General features: G+C 42.7%; 1 protein-coding gene across 6 annotated transcripts in view; it reads left to right on the top strand.

Moving 5' to 3' along the window:
- Positions 1-26,517, top strand: part of LOC121159401 (trafficking kinesin-binding protein 2) — a 64,719-nt gene that overhangs the window by 37,598 nt on the left and 604 nt on the right. For 3 of the 6 annotated variants that reach the window (XM_040984434.1, XM_040984432.1, XM_040984433.1), the window contains 12 exons: positions 1,644-1,760; positions 2,492-2,701; positions 3,360-3,438; positions 5,149-5,279; positions 5,495-5,569; positions 7,139-7,276; positions 8,348-8,427; positions 8,711-8,914; positions 13,145-13,443; positions 14,456-14,722; positions 16,546-16,651; positions 17,008-20,829. In XM_040984434.1, the coding sequence (XP_040840368.1) occupies positions 1,644-1,760; positions 2,492-2,701; positions 3,360-3,438; positions 5,149-5,279; positions 5,495-5,569; positions 7,139-7,276; positions 8,348-8,427; positions 8,711-8,914; positions 13,145-13,443; positions 14,456-14,722; positions 16,546-16,651; positions 17,008-17,686 (2,385 nt within the window). In that variant the 3' untranslated portion in view covers positions 17,687-20,829. Of the gene's footprint in view, positions 1-1,643; positions 1,761-2,491; positions 2,702-3,359; positions 3,439-5,148; positions 5,280-5,494; positions 5,570-7,138; positions 7,277-8,347; positions 8,428-8,710; positions 8,915-13,144; positions 13,444-14,455; positions 14,723-16,545; positions 16,652-17,007; positions 20,830-20,857; positions 20,967-22,766; positions 22,973-26,517 lie in introns of those variants that run through there. The other 3 variants (XR_005884358.1, XM_040984436.1, XM_040984435.1) reach the window with 3 other exon arrangements.

Below are 26,517 nucleotides of genomic sequence, written 5' to 3'. Positions count from 1 at the left end.
TAGAGGAAACATTTGTTTAAATGATGCCTGCGAGTTGCCCCATCCTACGCACACATACAAAAAGGCTATTATTTGTAAGTAAGGCCTGCTACTGTTCACCCTGCAGCAGAGCTGCCCACTGGGGAAGCAGCTCCGTTGTGAATCAGCACCCGCAGCTAGGGCATCTTACGCTTTTTACTTTCAGTAGGGGTATTATTTGAGTCTGCCTTGCCCACAGCAGTTTTCATATGCAGGCTCTTCCAATTGTCAGTCTATAGACTGCTCCTTGTATTTCCATTCAGTTGATTTTTAGGAAAAATGGTCCTTCTCTTTAACCTATTTTCCTCCTTTCTCCACAAGCTCCCCTAAACTATTTCCATGTCTGCCATTTAACTCATATTTAAAATTAGACAAATGGGTCTTGAAAACATACAGTCAACAAATTCAATTTTTAAAAAAGATTTACCTATTTTTATTTAAAAGGCAGATTTTACAGAGAAAGAAAAGGAGACATTAAAAGAAGGTCTTCCATCTGCCAGTTCAATCCCCAAATGGCTGCAATGGCCAGAGCTAAGCCAATCCGAAATTGGGAGACAGGAACTTCCTCCAGGTCTCCTACATGGACTCAGGGTACCAAGGACCTGGGTCATCATCTGCTGCTTTCCCCAGGTTATAAGCAGAGAGCTGGATCAGAAATGAAGCAGCCTGGACACAAACTGGCACCCACATGGGATACCAACACCACAGGGTGGAGGATAAGCATGCTGTGCCACCACACTGGCCCCAAACTCATCCACATGTTTTCTTATGCTATAGAAAGAAAGCCTAGAACTTAATTTTATGTACTCAGTGCTTAATGTGAAAGGATCTATATTCATATATAAGGTGGCTGGACATGCAAACTTTGCATCCTATAGAACACAGTCAGTCCTCTTCACCACCAGACAGATGGGATTCCCAAGGCCTTGCTAGGCATTGCCATCTAGCCAGAAAGAATAACACTGGGCAGGAGCTGGCTGGTTGGCTCTTCTACAAGCCTCGCTGCATCGTCACCACAAATTTCCTTACATTTCCTTTCTCTCCGTGCTCCAGGCAGAAGCCTGTAGCCTCCAACTCTTCAGTTTTTTATTCCCTGTTTTATTTCTGGTCATCACTCTTGTGTCTCGTACAAAAGGGCTCTTGGCCATGCTTCCCTCTAAGCCACTGTCTCTGAATGAGTGGAGGATCTAACTGTCTGTTCCCCATATCTCGGTCTTCTAATCCTGTGTCATTACCATGCTCAGTAGATAACCTTGTTTGACTTTTCCTACGTACCAGACCCCATCCTCATCTTTAAAGGCTGTGCTACCTGTAACCACCCAAAATTTTATGTTTACTTATTGGATTCCTGGATCCTGGTTTCCTGGGATGATTAATCTCACATAATAACAAGAAAAGAGATATCCTCTTACCTTTATAAATGTGGCAGTTGTTCAATTGATCACCATTTAGCACTCATTTTGTGTGTGCCAGGCCCCGTGTTAACTTGTGCAGTCTGAGTATTAAGATGAATCTTGATGCTTTCTAGGACATTGGTTTTGAATTTAGTAAAACTGACTGCAGAATTTCTAAACCACCACTTACTGATGTTTGTAGTAAAAGACGAGGTGTTGGTGTTTTCACAGAGGGATCGTGATCTTGAGCTTGCTGCTCGCATTGGACAAGCTCTCTTAAAACGAAACCATGTCTTATCTGAGCAGAATGAAGCCCTGGAGGAACAGCTGGGACAAGCCTTTGATCAAGTAAGCTTTAATCGCGTATTTATAGCATTAAGTAATTGGGTCTTATGCATTGGAGAATTTTATTTTCCTGGGTGTCCTGGAAATAATAACAACAGGTAAATAGCTTCAATGCTTGTTGTCTTCAGGGGCAACTGTGAACTAACTATATTGGAGACATAAACTGCCACTGTATAAAAGGATGCTTGTAACTCTTAGTCATTTTAAAGCTTATAGATGTTTTCTGTAACTTGTTATTTTTACCTAGTTTCATGTTTATCTTGTAAATGCATTATGATTGGCAACAATAGAGCTGATAAGTTGAAAATACTTATTTCCTAGAATTAAAACCAGTACCCTGAAGACATGCACAGTTATATACAGCTTATACATAAACACCTTGGGATGTACAATTGAATAGGGGTCTAATACTTCAAAGGTTCTTCAGTGTGTTTTGTTTTTAATTGTCAGTATTATTAATCAAATTTCCTCCTATATATTTCTACTACATAGAATATGAAAACTGGCTTCTTACCTGTTGTAGAAAAGGCTGTACTTGTTGAGTTGATAATCTGAAACTGTGGCTGATCATGGCATCGTTTAGCATGCTTCATGAGTCAGTGAAATCTACAGCAGACCTTGTGAGGTTTTCTTTACATGGTGAAAAATTGTCATCCTGTAAATTAGAAGCTGTATTGTATATAAGCCATGCAGAATAAAGAAGTTCTTAGAGATGTTGTGCTTTTGGTGTGCAGGTTAATCAGCTGCAGCATGAGCTCTCGAAGAAAGATGAGTTGCTTCGAATTGTCTCCATTGCTTCAGAAGAAAGCGAAACTGACTCCAGCTGCTCCACACCTCTTCGCTTCAATGAGTCCTTTAGCTTGTCCCAAGGTTTGCTGCAGTTGGACATGCTGCAAGAAAAGCTCAAGGAACTGGAAGAGGAGAATATGGCTCTTCGATCCAAGGTACTTTCAACCTAATTTGTATTAGCTTTTATTTGAAAGGCAGTGATATTTGGGTCTGGGGATTATTGAGGTAAAATGTACCATACTAAGAATTTGCTATCACTATTCCAGTTAGGGAGTGGCAGACAAGAAACTGTATTTGCCCTCCATTGTTATTTAAATCCCACTAAATGGCAATGAAAAGAAGTTGACAGATAAAATAGAGAAAGCCACAGCAAAGAACGTTTTGTGAAGTTTAAATAAATAACTAAATAGTTACAACTAAGGTAAGTGCCATGTCAGAAAATTACAAAGTCCTGTGAGCTTATATATGGAGGGAGTGAAGAAGGTCCTATATATATATGTACACACAAACACACACACATACAGATATACATACATACATCCATACACATATACATATATACGTACACATATACATATATGCGTGCACATGTATACATGTATACATTGATATGGCTGGCATTGCTGCAGAGTGAGTTAAGCCTCTGCTTGCAATGCTGGCATCCCATATCTGACTGTTAGGGAGAGTCCTGGTTGCTCCGCTTGCCTTCCTGCTAATGCACCTGAGGAGGCAGCAAAGAATGGCCCGAATGCTCAGAGATCCTGCCATCCTTGTGCGAGACCCAAACCTTACATTTTTTTGTTTTCCTTCAAGGCTTGTCACATAAAGACGGAAACTTTTACGTATGAAGAGAAGGAACAACAGCTTGTCAATGACTGTGTCAAAGAACTTCGTAAGTGTTCACGTGTTCTATTCCATTTGAATAGCTGAGCTTTTAGGTGAGCTCAACTCAGAAATGAGATAAGTGGATTCGGTAGAAGCATCTCAAGAAACAATCTGAGTTGGTTACTTGGAAATCTTAGAAAATAACACTAAGTGTAAACCCTAAATAAAGAAAACAAGGAAAAATGCTTATTTTGAGGGGCCTGTATTAAAGCCCTGTATTTCCTTAGCTATAACATGTTAAAATGAAAAGATCCAAAACTCTGGTGTATGAGGAAATAATGCTATGATTCTGTCTCTCAAATTAATAACCCAAAATTTCAAAATAAATACATTGGGTGAAAAGGATGGGCTTCACCACAAAGACTGAGTTTCTCTGTAAATAAACCACTTTGCATGTTGAAAAAGGCAAGTCTGATAACACATCAGTGCCTTCAGATTGGGGGCCTCAAAGCATGGTACCTGGAAACCCAGAAAGGTATGCAAACGTTATCTTCTTTCTCCACAAGTGTCATCATTTTACTGCTCTTTTTTACCGTATAAAAAGCACCAAAGATATGGCTTGCCCAAGAGCACAGGCCAAGTCCCCTGCCTGCTCACTGCCATGCCTTATAGTAGTGGAGACTTCATATTACTTTAAAAGGAGTTTTATATGACTCTGGAAAGTAGCTTTTCTGCTTGCGTTCAGGTATCAAACTTCCTATATAAAATAAAGGTTTGCTCCCCCAGTGGAATTTCAGAGGTTCAGTTTCATGTGTATGTGGGAATGGTGGCTTTGGGGCTGACGTGATGGGTGAGCTGCTATTGTGATGTCCATATGCCACATCAGAGCACCATTGAGTCCTGGTTGCTCTGCCCCTGACACAGCTCTCTGGTAACATACCTGGGAAAGCAACAGAAGATGACCCAAGTAGTTGGGTCCTTGCATTCACTAGGGAGACCAGAATGAAAGTCCAGGGTCCTGGATTTAGCCTGGCCCGGCCTTGACCCTTGGAGTCATTTGCAGGCCAATGGATTGAAGACCTTTCTCTCTATCTCTCTCTCTATAATTCTACCTTTCAAAGGTATAATGAGCAAATCATTTTATAAATAAATAAATAAAAGAAGAAGAATGCTAGGCTGTAAGGCTTGCCCATGAGGCCCTAGGCACTTTGCCACGTATCCCATAAAGTGTCTCTCCTGCAGGTGCGTATCAGTCGCCTTGTTCTGTTCTCTCAGAGATTGTGAATATTCCATCCTGGAAAATGTTTCTTGGTTGGACTCAATAAGATTAATTTTCATTGCTTACGGACTTTTACTTGTGCTCCTGAAGAGTTCTCAGAGACATAAATGAGTAATCGCCCAGCACTTTCAAAAATGTCTAATTCGCCTTGCTTTCCTTTAAACTTTCTATTGTATTATAAAGAAAATGATTAGAACAGATATTTTTCTTTTAACAAAGAAAAAGACTGAGGTAAAATCTTGGCCCAGCTTGCTCTGTTTTGTTTTGTTGTTTCCAGTTCAGTTCCTAGCCCTAGCCTGTTCCGGGAGAACCTTTTTCTGTTTGCTTGGGTTATTCTGGATGAGAGAGAGACAGAGAGTGTGTGTTTAAAACACACACACACAACTTTTCATGCTAGTCCAAGGCTTGTTACACAACAGAATTTGTCCCACAGGCCAAAGTTGGCCAATCCCTACACTAAGTTTATATTAATTTTTAAAATTGTGCTTTGCTTCCAAGGTGAAACAAATGCTCAGATGTCCAAGATGACTGAAGAACTGTCGGGGAAGAGCGATGAGCTGATTCGATACCAAGAAGAGATCTCATCTCTCTTGTCTCAGATTGTAGATCTTCAGCACAAACTAAAAGAAGTAGGTCCATTTCCTGAGAATGTTGTTGTGTGAATCAACTCTTGCACATTGTCCTCTGAATGCTCTAATGGATTTTATATTCTGCCCCTATTGCTTGACTTTGGAAACCCTGAGACTACACTACCCTGTAGAGATACTTTTAAGATGCCTTTAACAGAATGTAGTTAATGTTTTCTGTGGGAAGATGTCACATGTCCTTTTTATCATGTTGCCAGCATGTGATTGAGAAGGAAGAGCTCAGACTTCACCTACAAGCTTCCAAAGATGCCCAGCGGCAGCTGACCATGGAGGTAAGGAAATCCTCCCTTGTCTCGGGTGATGGTGGGGGATGGAGGGTGGGTGGGGAGAATGCGTAGCTCCTTCCATTTTCCTGATCAGAATACTGAAGGAGGATGGCTGGATTTAAAAATGACAGCAGCAGCAACATAAGATTTGGAAGAAATTATGAGCTCTAAGAAGGAAACAGTTTTCAACAATCCTGTCTCTGGGGCTGGCACTTTGGTATAACAGGTTAAGCCACTTCCTTCAACACCAGCATTCCATATGGACACTGGTTGGTGTCTCTTGGGTGCTCCACTTCCAATCCAGACCTCTGCTAGGGTACCTAAGCAAAGAAGTGGGAGATGTCCCGCACGCTTGGGGCCCCTGCACCCACGTGGCAGACCTGGATGAAGCTTCTAGCTCCCAGCTTTGACCTTGGCCAGCCCTGGCAGCTTTGTGGGGTGTGAAATCAAATACTTGTGTAGAGTATTTTTCCCAAGCATGTTAGGAGAAGTGGAAATCTCTTCTGTTTATGGAACAATTCCTTATATTAGACATAACTTAGTGATTCTTTAGCATGCTAAGAATCATCTGGGAGAACTGTTTAAATAGATATTCCCAGACACCATTCCAAGGCTTTCTAATTCAGTTGTACTGGATCGAGGGCCTAGAATCTGCATTTGATTAAGCATCCCAGCCCTGGTGATTCTGATGAGTTGATGTACGTGCTATACCTAAAAGGACTTTTGCAGTTAAGATAGCCTAGGAAATCTGTATCTGAACTGTATAGAAGATTCTAAAACAAAAGAGGAAGTCTGCTTTTTTAGATGGGTTGAACACCCTGACATAAAATATAATACTATATAGGCTCTTGGGTTTGTTTGTTTGTTTTAAATTTTTATTGGAAAATCAGATATACAAAGAGAAGGAGAGACAGAGAGGAAGATCTTCCATCCGATGATTCAGTCCCCAAGTGGCCACAACAGCTGAAGCTGCACTGATCTGAACCCATGAGTCCAGAGCCTCTTCTGGGGCTTCCAAGCCGATACAGGGTCCCAAAGCTTTGGGCCATTCTCGACTGCTTTCCCAGGCCACAAGCAAGGAGCTGGATGGGAAACGGGGCTACGTAGATTAGAACCAGCGCCCATACGAGACAAGGACTTGAGTTGCTAGGCTACCATGCCAAACCGGGCTATTTGGTTTTTGGGGTAGTTTTGTGTTTGCTTATAGACTTGAAAGTGATGTTTGAAAGGAAAATTTAATGTTTTTCCAACTGTAACTTGACCATAAATGTTATACTCTCTCTGTATGTTTTGGGCGGGCTATGAATCAAGAAGTATTGAATTGACAGTTCTGATTGTCTCTGTGATATTTCAGATTTTTAGAAAGTCACATTTATGTATGAATTCATCCCGGATTGCTTGCAGTTGGAGATCAATATGTGTGCTAAACTCTGTGCATAGTTTGTTTCAGAGTATTTCGATGGAAATGATAGATACATTGGCCCTGTGGATGAAATGAATACTTATCCCAAGGGTTTTTTCCCCAATTTGTTGTTTCCAGAAGATAGTAAAGCATATCACCATCCTTTCTTTCAGCTGCATGAGTTACAAGACAGAAATATGGAGTGTCTGGGAATGTTACACGAATCCCAGGAGGAAATAAAGGAGCTTCGAAGCAGAACTGGTCCTGCCGCTCATCTCTGCTACTCCCAGGCATATGGAGATTTCACTGGGGTGAGGAGTCGTGAGAGATGCTTTATAATTAAGGAAACCTTGTGAGATTAGATTGCCCTGCTGTTTTATGATGACACAAAGCAACTCAGGAAACTGGCGGTTTAGACCTTAACTTGTAGATGCATACCTTCTTTAGTGTGATTTTTTTTTTATTCTAACAAATGACCTTAAAGATGTATTATCAAATGTGAAATACACACTAAGAAATTACACTGAGACCCATGTGCCGTGAAACTATTTAAAGCTGGGTCAACTACTCGAGGCCCATCACCTGCCACTTATTTTAACAGTAATTTAAACATCTAGAACCTCTCATGTTTCTTAGTATGTTTATCTCCAGTTAGTGTGTAAGATCAATAAGAACAGATTTAAGTTTGTTTAATTTTATCAATAAGCAGTATTTTTGATAAAAAAAAAGTCAATTAAAAAATCCTGAGCTTATGGCAGATTTTGTAATGTTGGCTCGAAGAGTCATTTTAACAATCTGAGTCTTAAACTTTTATGTCCAATCCCAAGAACTTTTTTTGGAAGACCAAAATTATGCATTTTAGTAGATTTTTGGTAAGGGCACAGGGCAGAACTTTAGTTTTTAAAATTTATTTTGAAATAATTTAAACTCCAGAATAAAGTTCCAGGAGTAGTACGAAGAACTCCCACATATCTTGCCCCTAGATCCCTCAGTGTTCTCATATCTGACTCTATTTTCCATTGTCTTTCACTTTTTTTCTGAGCTGCTTAAGAGTAAGTTGCAGATAGACCCTGCTCCTCCTTGGTCCTGAAGTGTGTATTTAAATACGAGCAGTCCCACACATAGCCACAGCACAGTTGTTCATATTAGGAAGTTGGCTTCATGTAATACTATTATCTACAGGGACTGTTCACTTGTTGCCAACCATCCCAATAATGTCCTTTAAGGGATATGTGCAATTGGGTTGTTTCAAAGTAGGACAGTGTTTTCTATGTGTATTTTTTTTTCCTTTTTAATAACATTGAACATACAGGACTGTAGAGACTCTGTTAATTCCTCTAAGGCTAATAATCACTTTGGGAATCTAAAATTCTTTTTCCTAGGAATCTCTGGCAGCTGAGATCGAAGGGACGATGCGTAAAAAATTGAGTTTGGATGAGGAATCCTCTCTCTTTAAACAAAAGTAAGTAAAAATCGCAATGTTGTCATTCAGCTATTGGAATGGAAATCAGAAAGCAACCTCAACCCAAAATAAACATTATGAGACCGAGCAGTGAGTCACGTAGTGTTAGCTTTTCCTCACAGGGTCCTCACTTGTGAGAGTTGTGTTGTTTGGATGTTTACCTTGGACCGACTCCTTCTGAACCTTAAGGGCTGTTGAGGATGACTGTTTCTAATGAACCGCAGATAGTGTCAACACTCGGCTGGATCACGGTGATAGTAATGAATCCGTCTCTACCCGACAGAGCCCAACAGAAGCGGGTATTTGATACTGTCAAGGTTGCCAATGACACCCGAGGCCGTGCTGTCCCATTCCCAGCTCTGCTGCCCATCCCAGGCTCCAACCGTTCAAGTGTCATTATGACAGCCAAACCTTTTGAATCTGGGTTACAGCCAACAGAGGGTAAAACACTCCTGAACCAGGGAAGCAACTCGGTGGAAATTCCAGGGTAAGCATCTCGGATCATGCAGTGATTGTGTGCTTCTTGTAGCACTGTTCCACCAGAACCATATACTCAAATGCCAACATTACTCCATACTGTATCAAGAAGGTTCTGGAATGTTCTGGTTTTACTTTTTATGTTCTACAACATCATTTGTAGAATTAGTCATAAAATTGAAACACTTGGGGTTAAATTGCCACTTGGGGTTCTGTGTGTTGTAACAAAGGACCTGGTTCCAGTCCAGGCTGCTCTGTTTCTGATCCAGCTTCCTGCTAATGTGCATCCTCTGAGGCAGTAGATGATGGCTCAGGAGCTTAGATCCCTGCCACTCATTTGGGAGACCTAGACTGAGTTCCTAACTTCAACCTGGCCTAGCCCCGGCAGCTGTGGTCATTTAGGAAGTGATGATGAGAGATTTTTTTTTTCCAGCTCTGTCTCTTTTTCTTTGTGTTGCATGCAAAATGAAAATAAAAAATAAAATTTTTAGGAAATGCAACTTTCATAAAAAATTTTGGAGTGACTCCAACATTCCATTTCATTACTAGTTTGAGTTCTGTCTGGTCTACTTCCAGTCCAGCTCCCTGCTAATATACCTGGGAAAGCAGCAACACCTGGCTCAGTTGCTTGGCTCCTGCAATCCACATGGGAGACACAGAGTTCTAGGCTTCTGCTTTTGGCCTGATGCAGCCCTGGGGGAGTGAACCAGCAGATGGAAGACCTCTCCTTCTGTTTCTGTAATCCTACCTTTTAGATATATAAATAACTCTTTATATAAAAAAAATTAGTTTTGGAGAGAAAATTCCTGTATTAGTATATTCAAAATGGAGTTTGCATTTACTCAAAAATGCTTTATTATTTTCTTCTCTGGTGATAAAAAATTTGAGCCTAAAGCCTCATATTTAGAGTTGAATTTATTGAAATGTTTTTGCTTATTGCCAAAAAGGGTTCAGAGGAAACTTTCTCATAAGCTGTACTTCCTCAGATGCTTAAGTTCTTTGGGGATAAACAGTAAGTTTCAGTGTCTGTTGAGAATAACCAAATTGTTCTTTTTAAATTTTATCTTTGATGCTATTTACATAGTTGATTAGGGTACAAAGAGTCGAGGATTAGGGGAAAGTGGGTGAGACCATTGTTTCTAAATTTCCCTTTTCTTCTTCCTGTATCTGGGGGAAGGGGAAAGATAAGAGGAGAAGCCGCACCCAACCTCCCAGCTGCCTCAGTACCCGGGGATGGGAAACAGCCACCCAGTGTCATCCCAGGATCCCTGATGTGCATGCTCTAGGGGTTCTGCTTTGAGGGTTTTGATAGTTCTGAAATGCTATACATCTTGCTGACCTAAAGATGAAGAAATCCTTCCAAGATTCACCTTAGAGTCTGACATAGTTCATCTTAGAGTCTCCATTTGCACAGATATTTACCGTCAACACTTGGCTGAGGTAGTTGACCAATTTGTTCTGCCCTCCTTCCTTTGCTATGGTACCAGATGTCCTCTGCAGGCCCCAATGGATTGTCATATCCTCCATGTGTATCCGGGCATGCCGTCCACTGCTCCATCTAAGCCACTGAGGAAGCCCAGATCTGACACATGCACTCCATAGTCAGACCACAGAGTCTGTGATTCTCCCCATGGTTGGAGTCCAGCGATTTAGTTGTTGGGGATCCTTGTCTGAAGAAGCCTTGTCTGAAGTGATCCCAGACCTGACTCTAGTATGTACTTGCCAGTACAAGGCCCAGCTCAGTTTGTCACCCTCATCAGCCTATGCATACACTGGCAGTTGCAATTGCTGGGTCAGTTCTGTCTCCAGCCATGTTTTTCATGTAAACCAATGGATGTTGCCACCCAGCCCAACCCTGCCCACCACAATTCGGTTCTTACATATACCAGTGGAACTATAGTCCAGTCGGAGTGACCCGCAATAACTCCCACCAAGCCTGCCCTTAGTCCTGGTTCCTGTGCTTGCCAATATGTGTGGCAGACTGACCCAGGAACCGCAGATAGTGTCAACCGCAGATGTGTGGGTCAGTCTGCCACACATCCCATCAGCTCTCAGACACATCAGTTTGTTGAAGCTTAGCTCAACTTAACTGATCCTACTATATAGTCCACACACATGCTGGTGGGTGTCACCACCTGACTAGCCAGGCCTGCCTGTACCAAGCAATGGTTCTCATACTCACCAGTGGGAGTTGCACCCCATCAGAGAGGTGCTCAGTTTCCCCACTGGGCCTACTCCCAATTCCAGATCTTGCACTCTCCAGGTGCTTCTACAGTCTGGCTTGACAGTATTTGTCCCTAGTCCCAGCACTTGACAACTGATGGCTGCAGCAAAGCCCAACCATCCTGCACTTAACACTGGCTCATGTGTGCACAGGTGGATGCAGTCGGTTACCCCCGCCTGGCTCTCCTCTTAACCCTGTTCACATGTAGGCCAACAGGTGTTGTAGTCCTGACCAGCCTAGTCTGCCCCTAGTTCCAGTTCTCACACTCACCAGTGGGAGCAGTAGCCAGCAGGAGAGTTCCTGTAATCCTGTACTTGGCTTGCAATGCCCCACCCACTACTGGGTCTCATTTGTGCTGGTGGGTGCAGTGGTGAGGCAGTGGATGCACTGTGGGTGCTGTGGCCTGGTTCAGCCTGGTCTGCCCCCCAGTTCCAGCTTATCCTGGTGAGTGCTACAGCCTTGTCCAGCCCAGCCAGCATCCAGTCCTGGCCCTGACATGAACTGGCTGGGATTGAGATTTGACATGGCCTGTCTTACACTCTGTCCTGGTTCGGTGATCTGCTAGTGGGCATTATGAACTAGCCCAGCCTGGTCTGTCCCCAGATCTGACCCATACATATGCCGGCAGTTTCTGTAATCTGGCCTGGTCTGGGCTGCTCCCAAGTCCCCACACATCACCATCGGTGCCAAACCACAGCCCCCTGCCAACCTGCATTGCCAGGCCCCAATTAGCCCGCCCGCCCACCCAGGTGTGCTAGCCAAAAGGCAGTGGCCTGCCCAGGCTCACCAGTACAAAAGGTCTCCTTAATTTCAATTGTGTTTAAACTTAGATTTATTATTCTTGCATCTTTTATTAATTCATTTCCCTGAATTACACATGATTAGAATTTAAATGGCATTACTGGAAAGCTAGCAGAAAGCCTTTGCACAATGAATGTATGGTAGCTGAAAAACATCTTGCGCACCACATAAATCCCTGAGACTGGTTTTCTGTGGTAGCAGCTGGTCTCCTGTGGCCAACTGGTGCAGGCACAGAAGCTTGATGTGTTAATACTGCTGCACAGTTATCTCAGGAGAAAACTGGAGCATAATTGTTTGAAATCACACTCTACTTAGCATCAATGGCAGTACATCTATTTTCTTTTTTTTTAAGATTTATTTATTTATTGGAAAGTCAGATATGCAGAGAGGAGGAGAGGCAGAGAGGAGGAGAGACAGAGAGGAAGATGATTCACTCCCCAAGTGAGTGCAACGGCTGATGCTGTGCTGATCTGAAGCCAGGATCCAGGAACTTCTTCCTGGTCTCCCACATGGGTGCAGGGTCCCAAGGCTTTGGGCCGTCCTCGACTGCTTTCCCAGGCCACAAGCAGGGAGCTGGATGGGAAGTGGAGCTGCCGGGATTAGAAACAGCACCCATGTGGGATCCAGGGGCGTTCTAGGCGAGGACTTTAGCCACTAGGCCACACCGCTGGGCCCAGTACATCTTTTTAATACTAGTCATAAGATCCTCCTAATTTTGAAAATGTTGAAAAATTTTAAAATATATGAAATACACTATAATGTAATTCTTAGTCTCTTTCAAATATTCGGAAATGTCCTTCAGGAATTCTGTGGCCCAAAGTTAATTTTTTCACATTTTAAAAAATGTTCATATTTTAAATTGCTTTTTTTTGCAGCTAATGTCATCTCTGAATTTAGTGGGTAGCATCTTTTTCTTTTTGTAGTAAATAGAATAATGGTACTTTTTCAGTCAATGATAAATACCAGCAAAATATGACATTTACTTTTGTGAGTAATATGAATTTACAGATGTTCCTATATTTGTAAATAAGCTGGAAAAGTTAAGTCAACATAACAATAAAGCCCATTTTTCCCTGTCTGAAATCCTATGAAATTATCTGTAAGAGTGAAATATGGTACCACTGGTTTGTTGTTGTTTCTGTATTGCTGATATTTGAGACCAGTCCCCTGACCCTGACGATCATGAGCTAATCCATGGATATGACTTTCTCCCAGGGACTCGCAGGCAGGGACCCAACCAGGACCCTCTGTAGACAGCGATCTGGCTACAGCACTTCATCGCCTTAGCCTGCGTCGGCAGAACTATTTAAGTGAGAAGCAGTTCTTTGATGAAGAGTGGGAGAGGAAGATCCAGGTTCTGGCTGACCAGAAGGAAGAGTTTAGTGGGTGCCTCACCCCGACAGAGAGCGTTGCTTCTCTCTGCACTGACCAGTCGGAGATCACAGACCTGAGCAGTGCCAGCTGCCTTCGAAGTTTCATGCCAGAAAAATTGCAAATTGTCAAGCCCCTGGAAGGTAATACATCAACAAAATTATTAAAAATTATTATCAGCTATGTGTTTCGGAGACTTTCCTTTCTTGGGAATTGAGATTTGTACCTAGGAACCTCACGGGCAGAAAGTAGATTTACCATCCCTGATTCTCACAGTTGGGGTGATGCTGAAAATGGTATAGAGCTCATTCTTCATCTCCATCTTCCTTTCCCAAAAGAATTATTTACCCAAGAGACATAATTGACTTAGAGGTATATATATATATATGTGTGTAATTTTCTCCCCCCACCCACTCAAGTTCTGTTTCATTTTGTTTGTTGTTTGTTCTCTTGTTAAGATAGAACTTGGATTCAAAATAGATGTGTCTTTTTTTTACAGAACATTCCTAGTTCTTGAATGAGTCTTTGTCATTATCATAAAAGAGTTCTTCAGTAAATAAAATTTTGAGTAGATAACCTGTTACAAGGACCCTAAAACTCAGTGGTACTGTAACTTGCTAATCTGTGCAGGTATTTATTAGAATTGGCACCTTTAGCTCCAATTGTGATTCCAGCTTCCTGCTGATGTGTGCCCTTGGAGGCTGCAGATGGTGACTCAAGTGCTTAGATCCCTGCCACCCATGTGAGAGACTCGGATTGATTTCCAAGCTCCTGGCTCGAGCCTGGGCCAGTCCTGGCTGGTGTGGGCATTTGTATCAGTAATGGAAGATCTTTCTCTGTGTTGTCTCTTTCTTTCAAGAGAGGTTTTTTGTTGTTGTTGTTGTTTTGTTTTTAATATAAATTAGTTTTCTTGCTTATTCAGAACATCCTTTTTGAAGTTACTTTTGAAGACATTTTATTCACAGCTTCAACATACTGTCATTTTTCCGCAGAGAACATACACTTGCAAATTCTGCTAAAATACTAAGAACAAATGATTATTTTTGTTACTAGCACTGTTTTTATGACATGTACAGTTTTAGCTTTTTCAAAATCTAGTAGTTATGGGAAATATAAGCAGGCCTTTTCCTTTTCGTCTCTATCTTGCATACTCAGGATCGCAAACACTGCATCATTGGCAGCAGCTTGCTCAGCCACATCTGGGAACCATTCTTGATCCACGTCCAGGCGTCATCACTAAAGGCTTTACCCAGGTGCCCAAGGATGCCATCTATCACATCTCTGATTTAGAAGAGGATGATGAGGAGGGCATCACTTTTCAGGTTCAGCAGCCTCATCAAGAAGAACAGAAACCATCGATATCCGAGCCAGTAACAGGGATCTTCCTACCACCCGTGACTTCAGCCAGTGGACCAGTGGCAGGTAAGGAGTATAGTCTGATATCCAGTAGTACTCACCTACTGTTTGGTCAGCCAGTTAGCTGTCTGTTCTCAAAGCTCACTGAAGTGCCCTCAGTCATGAATGTAAGATAATAAAAATCTACAAGTACCTGCATTGTGGTGTAATGGGTTAAGCTACCACCTAAAATGCCAGTTTAATTCCAAATAAGTACCAGTTTGAATTCTGGCTACTCCACTTCCAACCCAGCTCCCCGTTAATACACCAGAAAATGGCATAAGTGTTTGGGCCCCTGCCACCTGTATCGGGAGAGATCCGGATGAAGCTCCTGCAAATGCCAAACCAGTGATAAGCAAAAAGCCTCCTCCATCTTAGCATTACTGTGATAGCAGTTTTCGCCTATGGGCTCTGCACAGACCAACCACACTGTGGTTGTTTCGTTGTGGTTTTTTGTTTTGTTTTGTTTTTGCTTATGTATTTGTTTCTTTAAGGATTAAATGAGGGTCTATCTGTTTAATTAATTTGTAAGACAGAAAGAATGAGGCAAACTCAGAGCAAGAAAGAAAGCGGAATCTGCTGGTTAACTCCCACACTGCCTGCAGTGGTTCTTGGTTGGGGCACAGCCTGGGAGCCAGGAGCCCAATCCAAGTATTTCATGTGGATGACAGAAGCTTTATCACTAGAGCCATTACTGTTGCTTCCCAAGGTCTACATGGTTCGTTTGCAGGAAGCTGGAATTGGGAGCAGCAGCAGGACAACAAATGTAGGCACTATGAAACAGGTGTAACATGGAGAGTCAAGACATGTAGCAAAGTTCTAGCTTGAATTTCAGCTGCTTCACTTCTAATCCAGCTTCCCACTAATGCACCTGGGAAGGCAGCAGTTGGTGCCCTAAATACTTCGGGACCCTGAAGCCCACATTGCAGACCCTGCTAAAGTTCCAGGCTCCTGGCTTCAGCCTGGACTAGACCCTGCTTTTGCAGCCATTTGGGTAATGAAATAGCTGATTAGAAACATCTCTCTCTCTCTCTCTCTCTCTCTCTCTCTCTCCTTTTATATCTGTGTGTATGTGTGTGTGAGAGAGAGAGAGAAAGAGAGAAATTCTTCTTTTTAAATGAATCTCAAATAAAAGCAAAAACCCAGGCACTTTGATCTAGGACATGGGCATCTTAATTTGTGACCTAACTGTTATGGCAACAGCAACTCTAATCACTGGAGGGACTCAACTGGCGCAACTTCCACCTCCAAGTGCTGGCATCCCATAAGGGTGCCAATTTATGTCCTGGCTACTCCATTTCCCATCCAGCTATCTGTTTGTGGCCTGGCCCAGTTCCTTAGAACCCTGCACCTGTGTGGAAGACCCAGAAAAGCTCCTAGATCCTGGTTTTGGATCAGCTCAACTCTGGTTGTTGTGGCCATTTAGGGAGTGAACCAGCAGATGGAAGATCTTTCCCTCTGTTTCTCCTTCTCTCAGTAAATCTGCCTTTACAATGAAAATAAATAAATCTTTTTTAAAGAGAGAGAAAGAACCACTGGAGTACGTAGTTTGGCTAGATACGTTGAATGGCTAGATACTGAGTTTTAAATTTTTTTTTCCTCAAAAGATACCTTTCTTTAATTTCTGAGCTATTTTAATACATTCTGGTTTATAGTTTTAAAGTATTAAAGGATTCACTTCTATTAACCAGTTAATATCATACCATATTTATGTTTTCATTTGAGGATTTTTAGTACAGAAGGCATGATTAATGCTGAATCATTAATAGTGATTCGTAGCAGTGAACTTCTTACATTATTAATCTAGTCTTTTAATTTTGTGTTTGATTCCCTGAAACCTGCCCTTCCAGTTGCAACCTCAAACCCAGGAAAGTGTCTGTCCAGCACAAACTCAACCTTCACCTTCACCACTTGCAGGATATTACATCCCTCGGACATCACTCAGGTCACCCCCAGGTAGGGTCGTCCAGGACATCAGGACCTCACTTTTTTTCTCCATTACATCTTCACGGGTTACTTTGATTTCTGTCGTAAAACTTAGCTGCATTTCTACAGACCTGTTTTAGAGTTAAAATGTAACAGTTAACAAAACCATGGTAACCTTTATCATAACCTATGGAAAAGAAACATATTTCAATAATTAATGACTTAGTTATAAATTAACCAATCAGTGTTTTCATCTTTCAGATCTGCCCCACGGGGTGCAATGACAGATATGTTGCCAGTCCCCCTCTACATCCTCAGGTTAACTGCCAGCAGCAAATACTAGCTTTTTATCCCTAATGCTCTATCCCACTATCTTTCTTTGCAAGTGCCGGGTTCCCAGCATTGTCGTGCGGAAGCAGCAGTGCCGGTGCATCTAGCACAGCTAGGAGTTCTCCCACCATGTCCTACAGACTGAGCACCGGCGAGTCCATCAGCAGCCGGCGGGATTCCACCATCACCCTCAGCAGCACGGTGAGCCTGGCCAAGCTCTTGCAGGAGCGAGGCATCTCTGCCAAAGTATACCGCAGCCCACTGGCCGAGAACACCCTCCTCCAGCCTCTCCCTAAAGCCCTGGCTGTCCCCTCCACGCCCCCCAACTCACCCTCTCACTCACCTCGTTCCTCCCCACTGCCCTTTGAACCCCGTGCACATCTCGCTGAGAACTTTTTGGCCTCTCGACCAGCTGAAACATTCCTGCAGGAGTTGTACGGCTTGAGGCCTGCCCGAAACCCTCCGGACGTGGGCCAGCTCAAGATGAACTTAGTGGACAGGCTGAAAAGACTGGGGATCGCCAGGGCAGTCAAGGCCCCCGACACCCAGGAGAGCAGGAAAAACCAAGAGGCAGAAATGGGTCTTCGGAAAGTAGACTCGGCTGTGTATTTCAATTCAGGCAGCAATCTTCTGGGTGGACTGAGGAGGAATCAGAGTCTTCCTGTCATGATGGGGAGCTTCGGCACCCCGGTTTGCACATCCTCTCCAAAAATGGGAGTCCTGAAGGAGAACTGAGGCTGTGCAGTTAACTGACCTCTTCTGTAAGCTAGCACATGAAGGATGTGAATGCACTGATACACGCGGTCTGGTTGAACTTGAGAGAAGAAGAATGTTGAAGAAGGGTCGTGGATGTGGAGAGGGTGCAGCGGAGGGGTGGAAACCAAATTGAGCTGAAGTCTAAGGGATAAAGTCTGGCAAACTGAGAGTGTAAATGTCTGGGCAGCGAGTGGAGGCAAGACAGATTATACACTCCTGAAGCTGAGTTTTCATGTCTTTGAAACTCAAAGTTCAATAAGTCAAGTATACCAGAAATCCTGAACTTGCTGTCGTGTTTACTGCCAGTAAGCAGCAGGGAGAACCCAGCTTAGAAAGATGGGAAGAGAAAAGCCACAGCTTGGATTGTGCTTCCTGGAAAGCTGTTCTAAAGGTTTGGCAGGTCGACTCAGTGTGTCACTGAGACAGAGACGAGACAGCTTCGTAAGGGTTCCCTGCTGATGCATCCAGACTGGGGTGCTCACAGTGATAGCAGAACCAAGAATGATGTCTTTCCCTTACAGCAGAAGTGGAGAATCTCTTTGTTTTTTGTTTTCAGGCTACTGGGCCATTGGGAACCAAAACACCACTCAAATCCTTTTTAATTTAGGATGAATAAAATTTCATTTTTAAAATTTGTATTTTTATACAATAAAAAAAAATGTGGCCCTGACTTATTTTAAGAAGGAAAATAGGGGTAGGTTGGTACCAAGGAAATGTGTTTTTAGACTGTTGTGCATAAACGCAGTAACCAAGGAATACAAACCTAATGGCATATCTGTTAAGTTTCCTTGGAGGCTAGAAGGGGTTAAATCAGAAGTGCAATCAATACAAGTTAGGGAGTTACGTATATTTATGTATGTAATTTTTTTTGTAAAGAAAGTTGGTCACAACTAATTTTTTTTCCAAAGTGCACCTTGCAGATTTTAAATTAAAGATGATGTGTATTTGCACAAAATTCTCAGGCACATTAAATTATTATAAAGTGAAGTAAAACCCAGGTGCTTGCTTTTTTTCTAATATTATTATAATCTGCCTTGTTCTTAATATCTGTAGAATTAGTGAATGGACATTGTAGTGGACAAGTCGAACTTCTTTCTGCTTCCCCACTCCCTGCCCAGCAGTCTGGGGTGGCCAGGTAAGATTCTGGAGTTAGGAGTCGGTGGTGTGATGCAAGGTGATGGATTAGGCAGGAATGGATCGATCAGTTACCAGGGTCTGCTCCTCATCAGACAGCATGGTGTCATGCAGCAAGGACAGTTCTGCAAGAAATGCCCTTATAGAACATCCATGACAGGCACAAGATGAAAGGGGCCACATCCTTTGCTTATGAAAATGGAAGGCATGTTACTTAATCTTTTCAGTGCTTTGTTCATGAATTCTTTGCTCCTTTGTCCTGACTTAACTGAAAGACAGCCTGCTGAAGGATTCTGGGCTCTGACTCCTGTGGTTCCCATCCATACCTCTGTTCCCAGGCCGGGGTGGGGAGGCCTTCCTCTTGCCTCTCAAGGTACTGTCCCTGCCTGAAGAAAAACCTGTGCACAGGCAGTGGTAAGAATGTGTGAGTTGTCCACTTTTTAGAATCTTTTAATAATAAACGTCTCCTCAATGAAGAACTCCAAAGCAAGGGTAAAAGTATCACTACCCTTTCTCTCCTCTTCCTCGGCCATGCTGAGATCAGAAAAGTCTCTCACACACACACTCACACTCCCAGAGGATCTCAGCAGGTGTCTAGAGAAACAGAAATGTCCATGAAGGGAGCAGATATTAAGCAGAATTCTCTAAATATTCCAGGCCACTTTTGGAGAAAAAAAAAGCATTTGAATTTGTACATGAACTCTGGGTGCTTACTCCAGTTCACTTATAAAGCTTTTTGTTTGTTCCCTGATGAAGTCATCTTCCTGTTGACACGCACAGTTTCAGAAGAAAAAAATCAGGAAGTTGGAAAATATAAGACCAGAGAGTAGTATGAAGTGTTAAATGATCAGATTTATATATTTTTATAAATAGTTCTAAATTAAGCTAGATTTTGTAGGGTTCTGTATTGAGTAGAGTTTGTATACTTTTCTATGATCAAATTCTGTGATCAAGACCTATCACTCTGGAGGCGGAGTGGGAGAAACAGCAGAGAAATAAGCACATCTGAATAATAAACAGGTTTTTGAAAATGATGTTCCATCAAAAGCGCAATGAATTGGATACTGGTACATGCTCATCTCTAGAGCCGAATGCTGCCTTCAGATTGGGTTTTGCTGTCTCCGAGGTTTTCACCCAAAGTCATTGTTGGTACAACCTGAGAATCTTGTAACACAACTGCCGTGAAGTATGAGAAGGACTGAAGCCACGCAGCCACTTCATCCTCAGTATGTCTGTTACACTTTGGTGCACTTTGCAGTGCGACCTGCAGTAACCACTGTATATGTTCCTCATGAAGGTTTTCCATGATTGTACCTCAGGTATTTCTGAGCAGCCTATTTTCTTATAGGAGGCATTGTCTTTGTGAGCTCATAATTAAATGTTCACAATCACGAAGATGCCACCTTTTATGTAAATAGCCTGAAGTGTGGGTCTTTACAGAGAAGTTCATCACCATTATTTGTCATTTTTTAAAAAGTTTTGTGCTGTATATCTTTGATTTATCATAAAAGAATGAAGTCCATCACCACTGTTAACGTCATTTTTGTGTGTTATGCTGATGTCCTTGATTTGGGCAGCAGTGAGCAGCCTTTGGCAGTGGAAGAAACAAGCCCGTGAGAGCTTGCAAGAGCTATTCTCTGTGAAAGATGTAGTTTACCCAGCCTCATAGACCATTCACCTGTGTACTTAGTACTTTGTGATGGGACTGACATGGAATCTGACGCCCAGGACGAGGGCTCTTGGTGCCGTTGTCCCACTCGCTCTCTGATGCCTATGCGGTGGGTCTGTGCACCTCATGCAGCACAGTAGCTGTGCTGTGTGGCACTGAGTGGGCACAGCCTCCAGGAGTAGGCACAAGGGCCCTCTACCCAGGCCAGCCAGGGAAGCACTGGCATTTGCTAATTGGTACTTGACCTTGTCAAGCAACACCTCCCCTTGCTTTGTTAAATGTAAATCAGATAATAAACCTGAGTAGCTTCTTAACTTGTCATTTGTCTCCCTGTGTTTTCTTCCCAGCCCTTTGCACTGATAATCCAGCACTAAGCCTTTCTTTACCCTCACGTTGGTTTTGCTTAGAAAAACCTCTGTCAGTCAGCACATACAAACCACTTAATAGTTGTAATAAGTAAGTATATATTATTTTTGGCAATCACCCCTTCACATTTGTGCAGAATTGGTATAAGAACACCTCCCCACACATGGGTAAAAAAAAAAATTGCAGATACCCAAATCTATATAAAATGTCATGGTATACACACATCCTCTTATATACTTTAAATCATTCTGCATAATTTATAATATCTAATTCAGTGTAATTGCTGTATAGAGAGTTGTGATATGGTATTGTTTAGGGAAGAGTAACAAGAAGAAAAGCCTGCACATGGTCACTACAGATGCATTTTTTTTTAAATACTTACTTGAAAGAGTTACAAAGACAGGGTGATCTTCCATCCACTGGTTTCACTCCCCAAGTAACGGCCGTGACCTAGATTGAGCCAGGCCAAAGCCAGAAGCTTCATCCTGATCCACATAGGTGGCAGAGGGTCAATAACCTAGGCCATCTTCTGCTGCTTTTCCCAGGTCACTGTTGGGGCTGAATGGGAACTGGAACATGTGGAACATAGACCGACACCCAAATGGGACACTGGCTTTGCAGGTGGTGGCTGTGCCACAGCTTGTATTTGGCTTCTAGCCACTCCTCATTTGGAGGATCAGATTCTGCTTCTTGATTATTATCATTCTGTATTATTTTTATCTGAAAATTGGAGAGATCTTCCATCTATGGAGTCTCTCTGCAAATACCTCCAACAACTGAAACTGGCCCAGAGCAAAGCCGGGAATCTGGGATTTCATCCACAACTGTCCACATGGATGGTAGGGAACCAAGGACTTGAGCCATGATGTGTGCATTAGCAGCAGGCTGGAGTCAGTGTCTTATCCACTGTGCTTACTGGCTGCTCCCTTGGAATAAGAGTCTTGGCCCTGCTCCTAATTTCAGCTTCTTGTTAAGGAACGCCAGCTCACAGGCAGCAGGTGATGAGTAACTGGGAAACGGCCACCAACGTGGGAACACTGGGCTGAATTCCTGGTTCCTCAGCTTCTGGGGAGTGAACTAGTAGATAGGAGATCTCTGTTACTCGCTGCCTCTCAATTTTTTTTTAAGTAAATGATATGTGAATATAAAATTTTACTTGGTAAACAAACTCAAATATCTCCTGTTGGAAATGGATTTTTAGTCAATTCCATTGCTTATTCTCTTGGTAATATCTTGCTTTAAGCTCAGAAAATCTGTCTCCATCATAGTGGTTGGGGTTGTAGCAGCCATTATGCAGCCATGAGGCTTCCCTCAGACTGCCCCCTGAGGCTGGTATAGCACATGGAAAAAACCTTTTTTCAGGGACATTGCTGAGTCTGCAACAACTTTGATCACACCACCTCCAGACATATTCCATGAAGTTAATGAGCCACATATAGTCAAGAAACAGCTATATATAGTGTAACTATATGTGGCCCACCCTGTGAGGACCCCTGTCATGAATGCTGTTGTTCCCCTGGCTTCATCCAGCACCTCTTGCCTCACAAGATGCCCTCTCTCCGTGTGCTCGCCCTCACTGCCCTGGCTTGAGATTTTGTCTCCTCTGAGGACTGCTAATTCTGTCTGTACCCCACATTCTCCTTTTAAGTTCCCAAAACAAATAAGATCTCCTATACATACACTTAGATGTCCCCCTGGTACTTCAACATGTCCAGAACTGAACTCACAATCTCTCCATTCGACCTGTTGATCCTCCAGACTTTCCCATCGCACCGCCCTCTAATCAGCTGCTCAAGCTCAAAACCCAGGTGCCATGACCTCATCCTTTCCCACACACTGGCATCCAGCCAGTCACCAAGTCTCACTGCATCTTCCCTTGCATCCCCACAGCTGCATCCTCAGTCAAGCCAGCCCTTTGCTCTCATCTGAACCACTGGCACAGACGGGTTCGTTGGCATCTTTACCTCTGTCTTGGATCTTTTGACTATTTCACTGCTTTGAGGTCAGAATAATCCTTCTGAGATCTAGTTGGATCTCTTCTCTGATGAAAAATGTTGCCAGATTCATTAAACTCTAAGAGGAATTCCTGCTGCACACTCCCACTGCGTCTGATGAGTAGATTCATTGTGTCTTTCTTGAAGTTGATATCCGCTTTGCTGTTAGTCTCCAAGCTCTATCGAGTACAAGAACTGGGGTAGATGTGCACACCTAGCATGCTGCAGACAGCAAGTGTGAGGCTGCAGGGATGGGTAAGTCCATAGCAGAGTCTTGTGAACTGTGGCTCATGGCCCATCTGCAAATCATGAAGTCATTCTAGTGCATTACAGTCAGCTGAAATTTAAAGAAGAGAAAGAAATGCAAAAGTAATTCTAATATAAGCAATAAGGAGACTGTTTCATAAAACCTTTATGATACAATGTGCAAAGTGTATCTCTTGCCATGAGTTAGAATTCTACAGTAAAAAAAAAAAAAAAGCCAGATTTTGGGGGAAAAAAATTATAAACACTAGGTAACTGAAAGACTTACACCCTGGAAATTTGTACTGTAAGAAATTTCAAAGTATTAAAGGAGAAACTGCCTACTGTGGAGTCTCAGACTTATGTAAGCAAATGACAAAGGAATTAAAATCCGTACAGCCCAGCTTGGTGACTGTTGCCACACGCTCACTAAGCCCAGGAGTGCTGTTTAGTCCCAGAAGTTGTTCCTCTGAAAACACTCCATGAGCCTACCAGTGTCTAGTGGCTAATGATGAGAGGGCAAACAGCCTGAGTGTGCATTCCTGGCAGTGACGGTGGTCACAGAGGTGGCTGGCTATGGTCCAACCCTCTCACTTTAAGAGCTGAGTGCCCCAAGCCAATGAGGAGCTGCGATTCTGTTCCCATGACAATAAAATAAACAAAATTGTGACAAACCTCACAATTCAGGTCCAAGTCAAGGGAGTCTGGAGAGGTGACTTCCTCCTCCAGTCTGACATTGGCTGCATATTCCAAGCGACTCCAAGTGGATGGTCTTTGGAAGGAGAATTCATGTTCGAGCCCATTCAGCCTTTGCAGAAGCCTTCAGCTGGATCACCTAAAAGTCTGTCTCTCAGCGCTAGACACACTGTGGGGTTTCTGCTTTGGCATTCAATGTCCACTAAAATCTTGAGCTCTCCCACTTTGGGATTGAATAGAAAATGAACTCTGGTTTTGTATGAAAGGAGAATCGTTTGTCTATAACACTGTGATTTCTTTGAGATTCGACTTGAGAAGGAACTGCATGGAAAAAAACAAAGCTTTGGGGCACCCAAGGTAAGCTCTTTGGAAAAGATGTTTTGTATAACTGTTTTTCCTGTTGATTATTCACACTAACTATGACTTCTCTGAAGATTCTATTGGCCACCGGCGACTTCAGCATCCCCAACTGTCACCGGCAGCCTGTTGGGCCTCAGGTAAAGTCATCAGCGAGACATGCAGCAAAGGAGAATGATTTCTTGCACACACACATGCTTATAGATACAAGAGATATTGAGCCACTGCAAATGCAGATTTACTTATACTGAGATGAAAGTATCTTCTACATATACCGTTACAGAAAACAATAGAGTGCAGCATGAGATGCACATGTTCTCATTCACATAAAAATTTAATGCTTTACTATTCACAGTAAATATTAAATTAGAAGGGCACTCCCTCACCACCCCAAAGCAACATTGGTTGCCTCTGGGGACAGTACAGGAAGTCAGGGACTGATGCTTATTTACTATGCATAGTCAGTGAACTGCTGAAATATTACCACACTGACCAATAAATGGCCATTACCCAAGCCCTCCAACTCCATCCCTGGCACTGCCACATGCCCTCAGTGATTCAGCAGCTAAGAGAAGTGTCTGGCTGGATGTGGAAGTAGGGTCCTACAGGACTGTTTTCATACTCCACAGCTCCTGTCTGTGCTGATTGCTAAATAGGGCTGTCTCACTGGTTGTTGAATGTTTTGAATATTACTTCTGTGGGTGTTCAGAGGGAGCAGCCTTGACTTTTAAAGAGCAACAGAATACACAGCAAGGCATGTGTAATGTGGCGGGGCAGGGTAGACAACCTGGAGTTCATCAGTGCAAACCTGGGTGAAAGTGCAAATGGGTACATCCACAGAAGAGAAATTCACATGGTCAGGATGACTCAGAGATCTCAAAGTGGTTTTAAAGACTGGTTTTCAAATGGTCTGGTGTTAGAATGAAATGGGCAAGGACGTATTGGAGAGTAGCCACACATTTCTGTGCAGACTAGAAGGATGAGTTTATTATACTCCTTTTCCTACTTTGCCACATTAGAAATTTCTCCATAGAAAAAACTTAAATTTAAAATCTGATGATACACATTTACATTTACATTACTAACATTTGTTGAAAACAAAAAAAAAATATATTTAGGACAAAAAAAGTTTGGTTTGTTGCCATTTACTGAAAAATTATATAAACCCTTTAGAGAGAATTCTGGAAACTGATCTATAAAATATTCTTGGGACTCATCTCCAAGTATTGCTACTTTCTACTTCCTTAGGCCTTTCTGTAATTATTTTTAAAGGAATTTTTGAAGAATTTATTTTTATTTGGAAGGTAGATTTATAGAGAGGACAGAAAGACCTTCCATTGGCTGGTTCACTCCCCAAGCCACAGTGGCCAAAGCTGAGCATTTCAAAGCAAGAGCTACTTGCAGGTCTCCCATGCAGGTGCAGGGTCCCAAGGCTTCGGGCCATCCTCCACTGCTTTCCCAGGGCCACACTCAGGGAGCTGGATGGGAAGTAGAGAACCTGGGGCATGACCTGGTGGCTATAGACATCCCAGTGCTTGTAGGTGGAGGATTAACCAATTGAGTCATCATTCTAGTTGCTGCTACACACACACACACACACACACACACACACACACACACACACCCCTTTCCTCCCCAAATAGCAGAAATAGAAGCTTCATTGCAAAAAAGCCACTGTTGGGTTGAGAGTGTTCTTAAGTTAAATTCTCGATTGCTGAGAACCCACTGTATGCTCCAGGCTTTCCTGATGTGGTCTCATATGAAATGCACAGGCATGGGCTCCATTTGCCGATGAGGAAACTGGGCCTCAGAAAAGCAAAAATACATGCCGTGTGGTCCCCCACCTGAGAAACGGACACCTCTCTATGTCATGTCAGACCCTTGACAAAAGAATTGGCTTTGGCATAAACCCCCTTGGCCAGCACGTAGGCCAGGATCTCTTAGGCTGAGTGCATTAGTTTTTGTGTCAAACATACATAAAAGTATTTCACAAAGTTAATGGAAAATGGAATTAAAAGATAAATCTATTTTAGTGTGAAAAATTGAAATTTATGCATTTTTTCATAATATGCATTTTCCATAATTCTTTAGACGTATGCCCCCTGTATAACATTGACTTTTCTGGCTCTTGTGAAATGGAAACACTTTTATTCTTGTACCATCATTTTAGGGAGGTTCCACAAACAGGAAAAGCAACATACAGGACCACACGCTCATGTTTCTCTGATCCCTGCTTTTGCAGATCCTCCTCGAGGGGTTTGGTTTGTGTGGAATCACAAAGGAATCTCCCCTCTAATTCAGAAGGTGACCAGGAATGAGGACCTGTGAAATTCGCTTGTGCTGTTGTTTGA

This window comes from Ochotona curzoniae, unplaced genomic scaffold, assembly GCF_017591425.1.
Source record: "Ochotona curzoniae isolate NIBS_2020 unplaced genomic scaffold, NIBS_Ocur_1.0 contig_4148, whole genome shotgun sequence".
NCBI lineage: Eukaryota > Metazoa > Chordata > Mammalia > Lagomorpha > Ochotonidae > Ochotona > Ochotona curzoniae.
The sequence above is the reverse complement of the archived record's forward strand: the minus strand, read 5'-3'. Positions and strand labels throughout refer to the sequence as shown.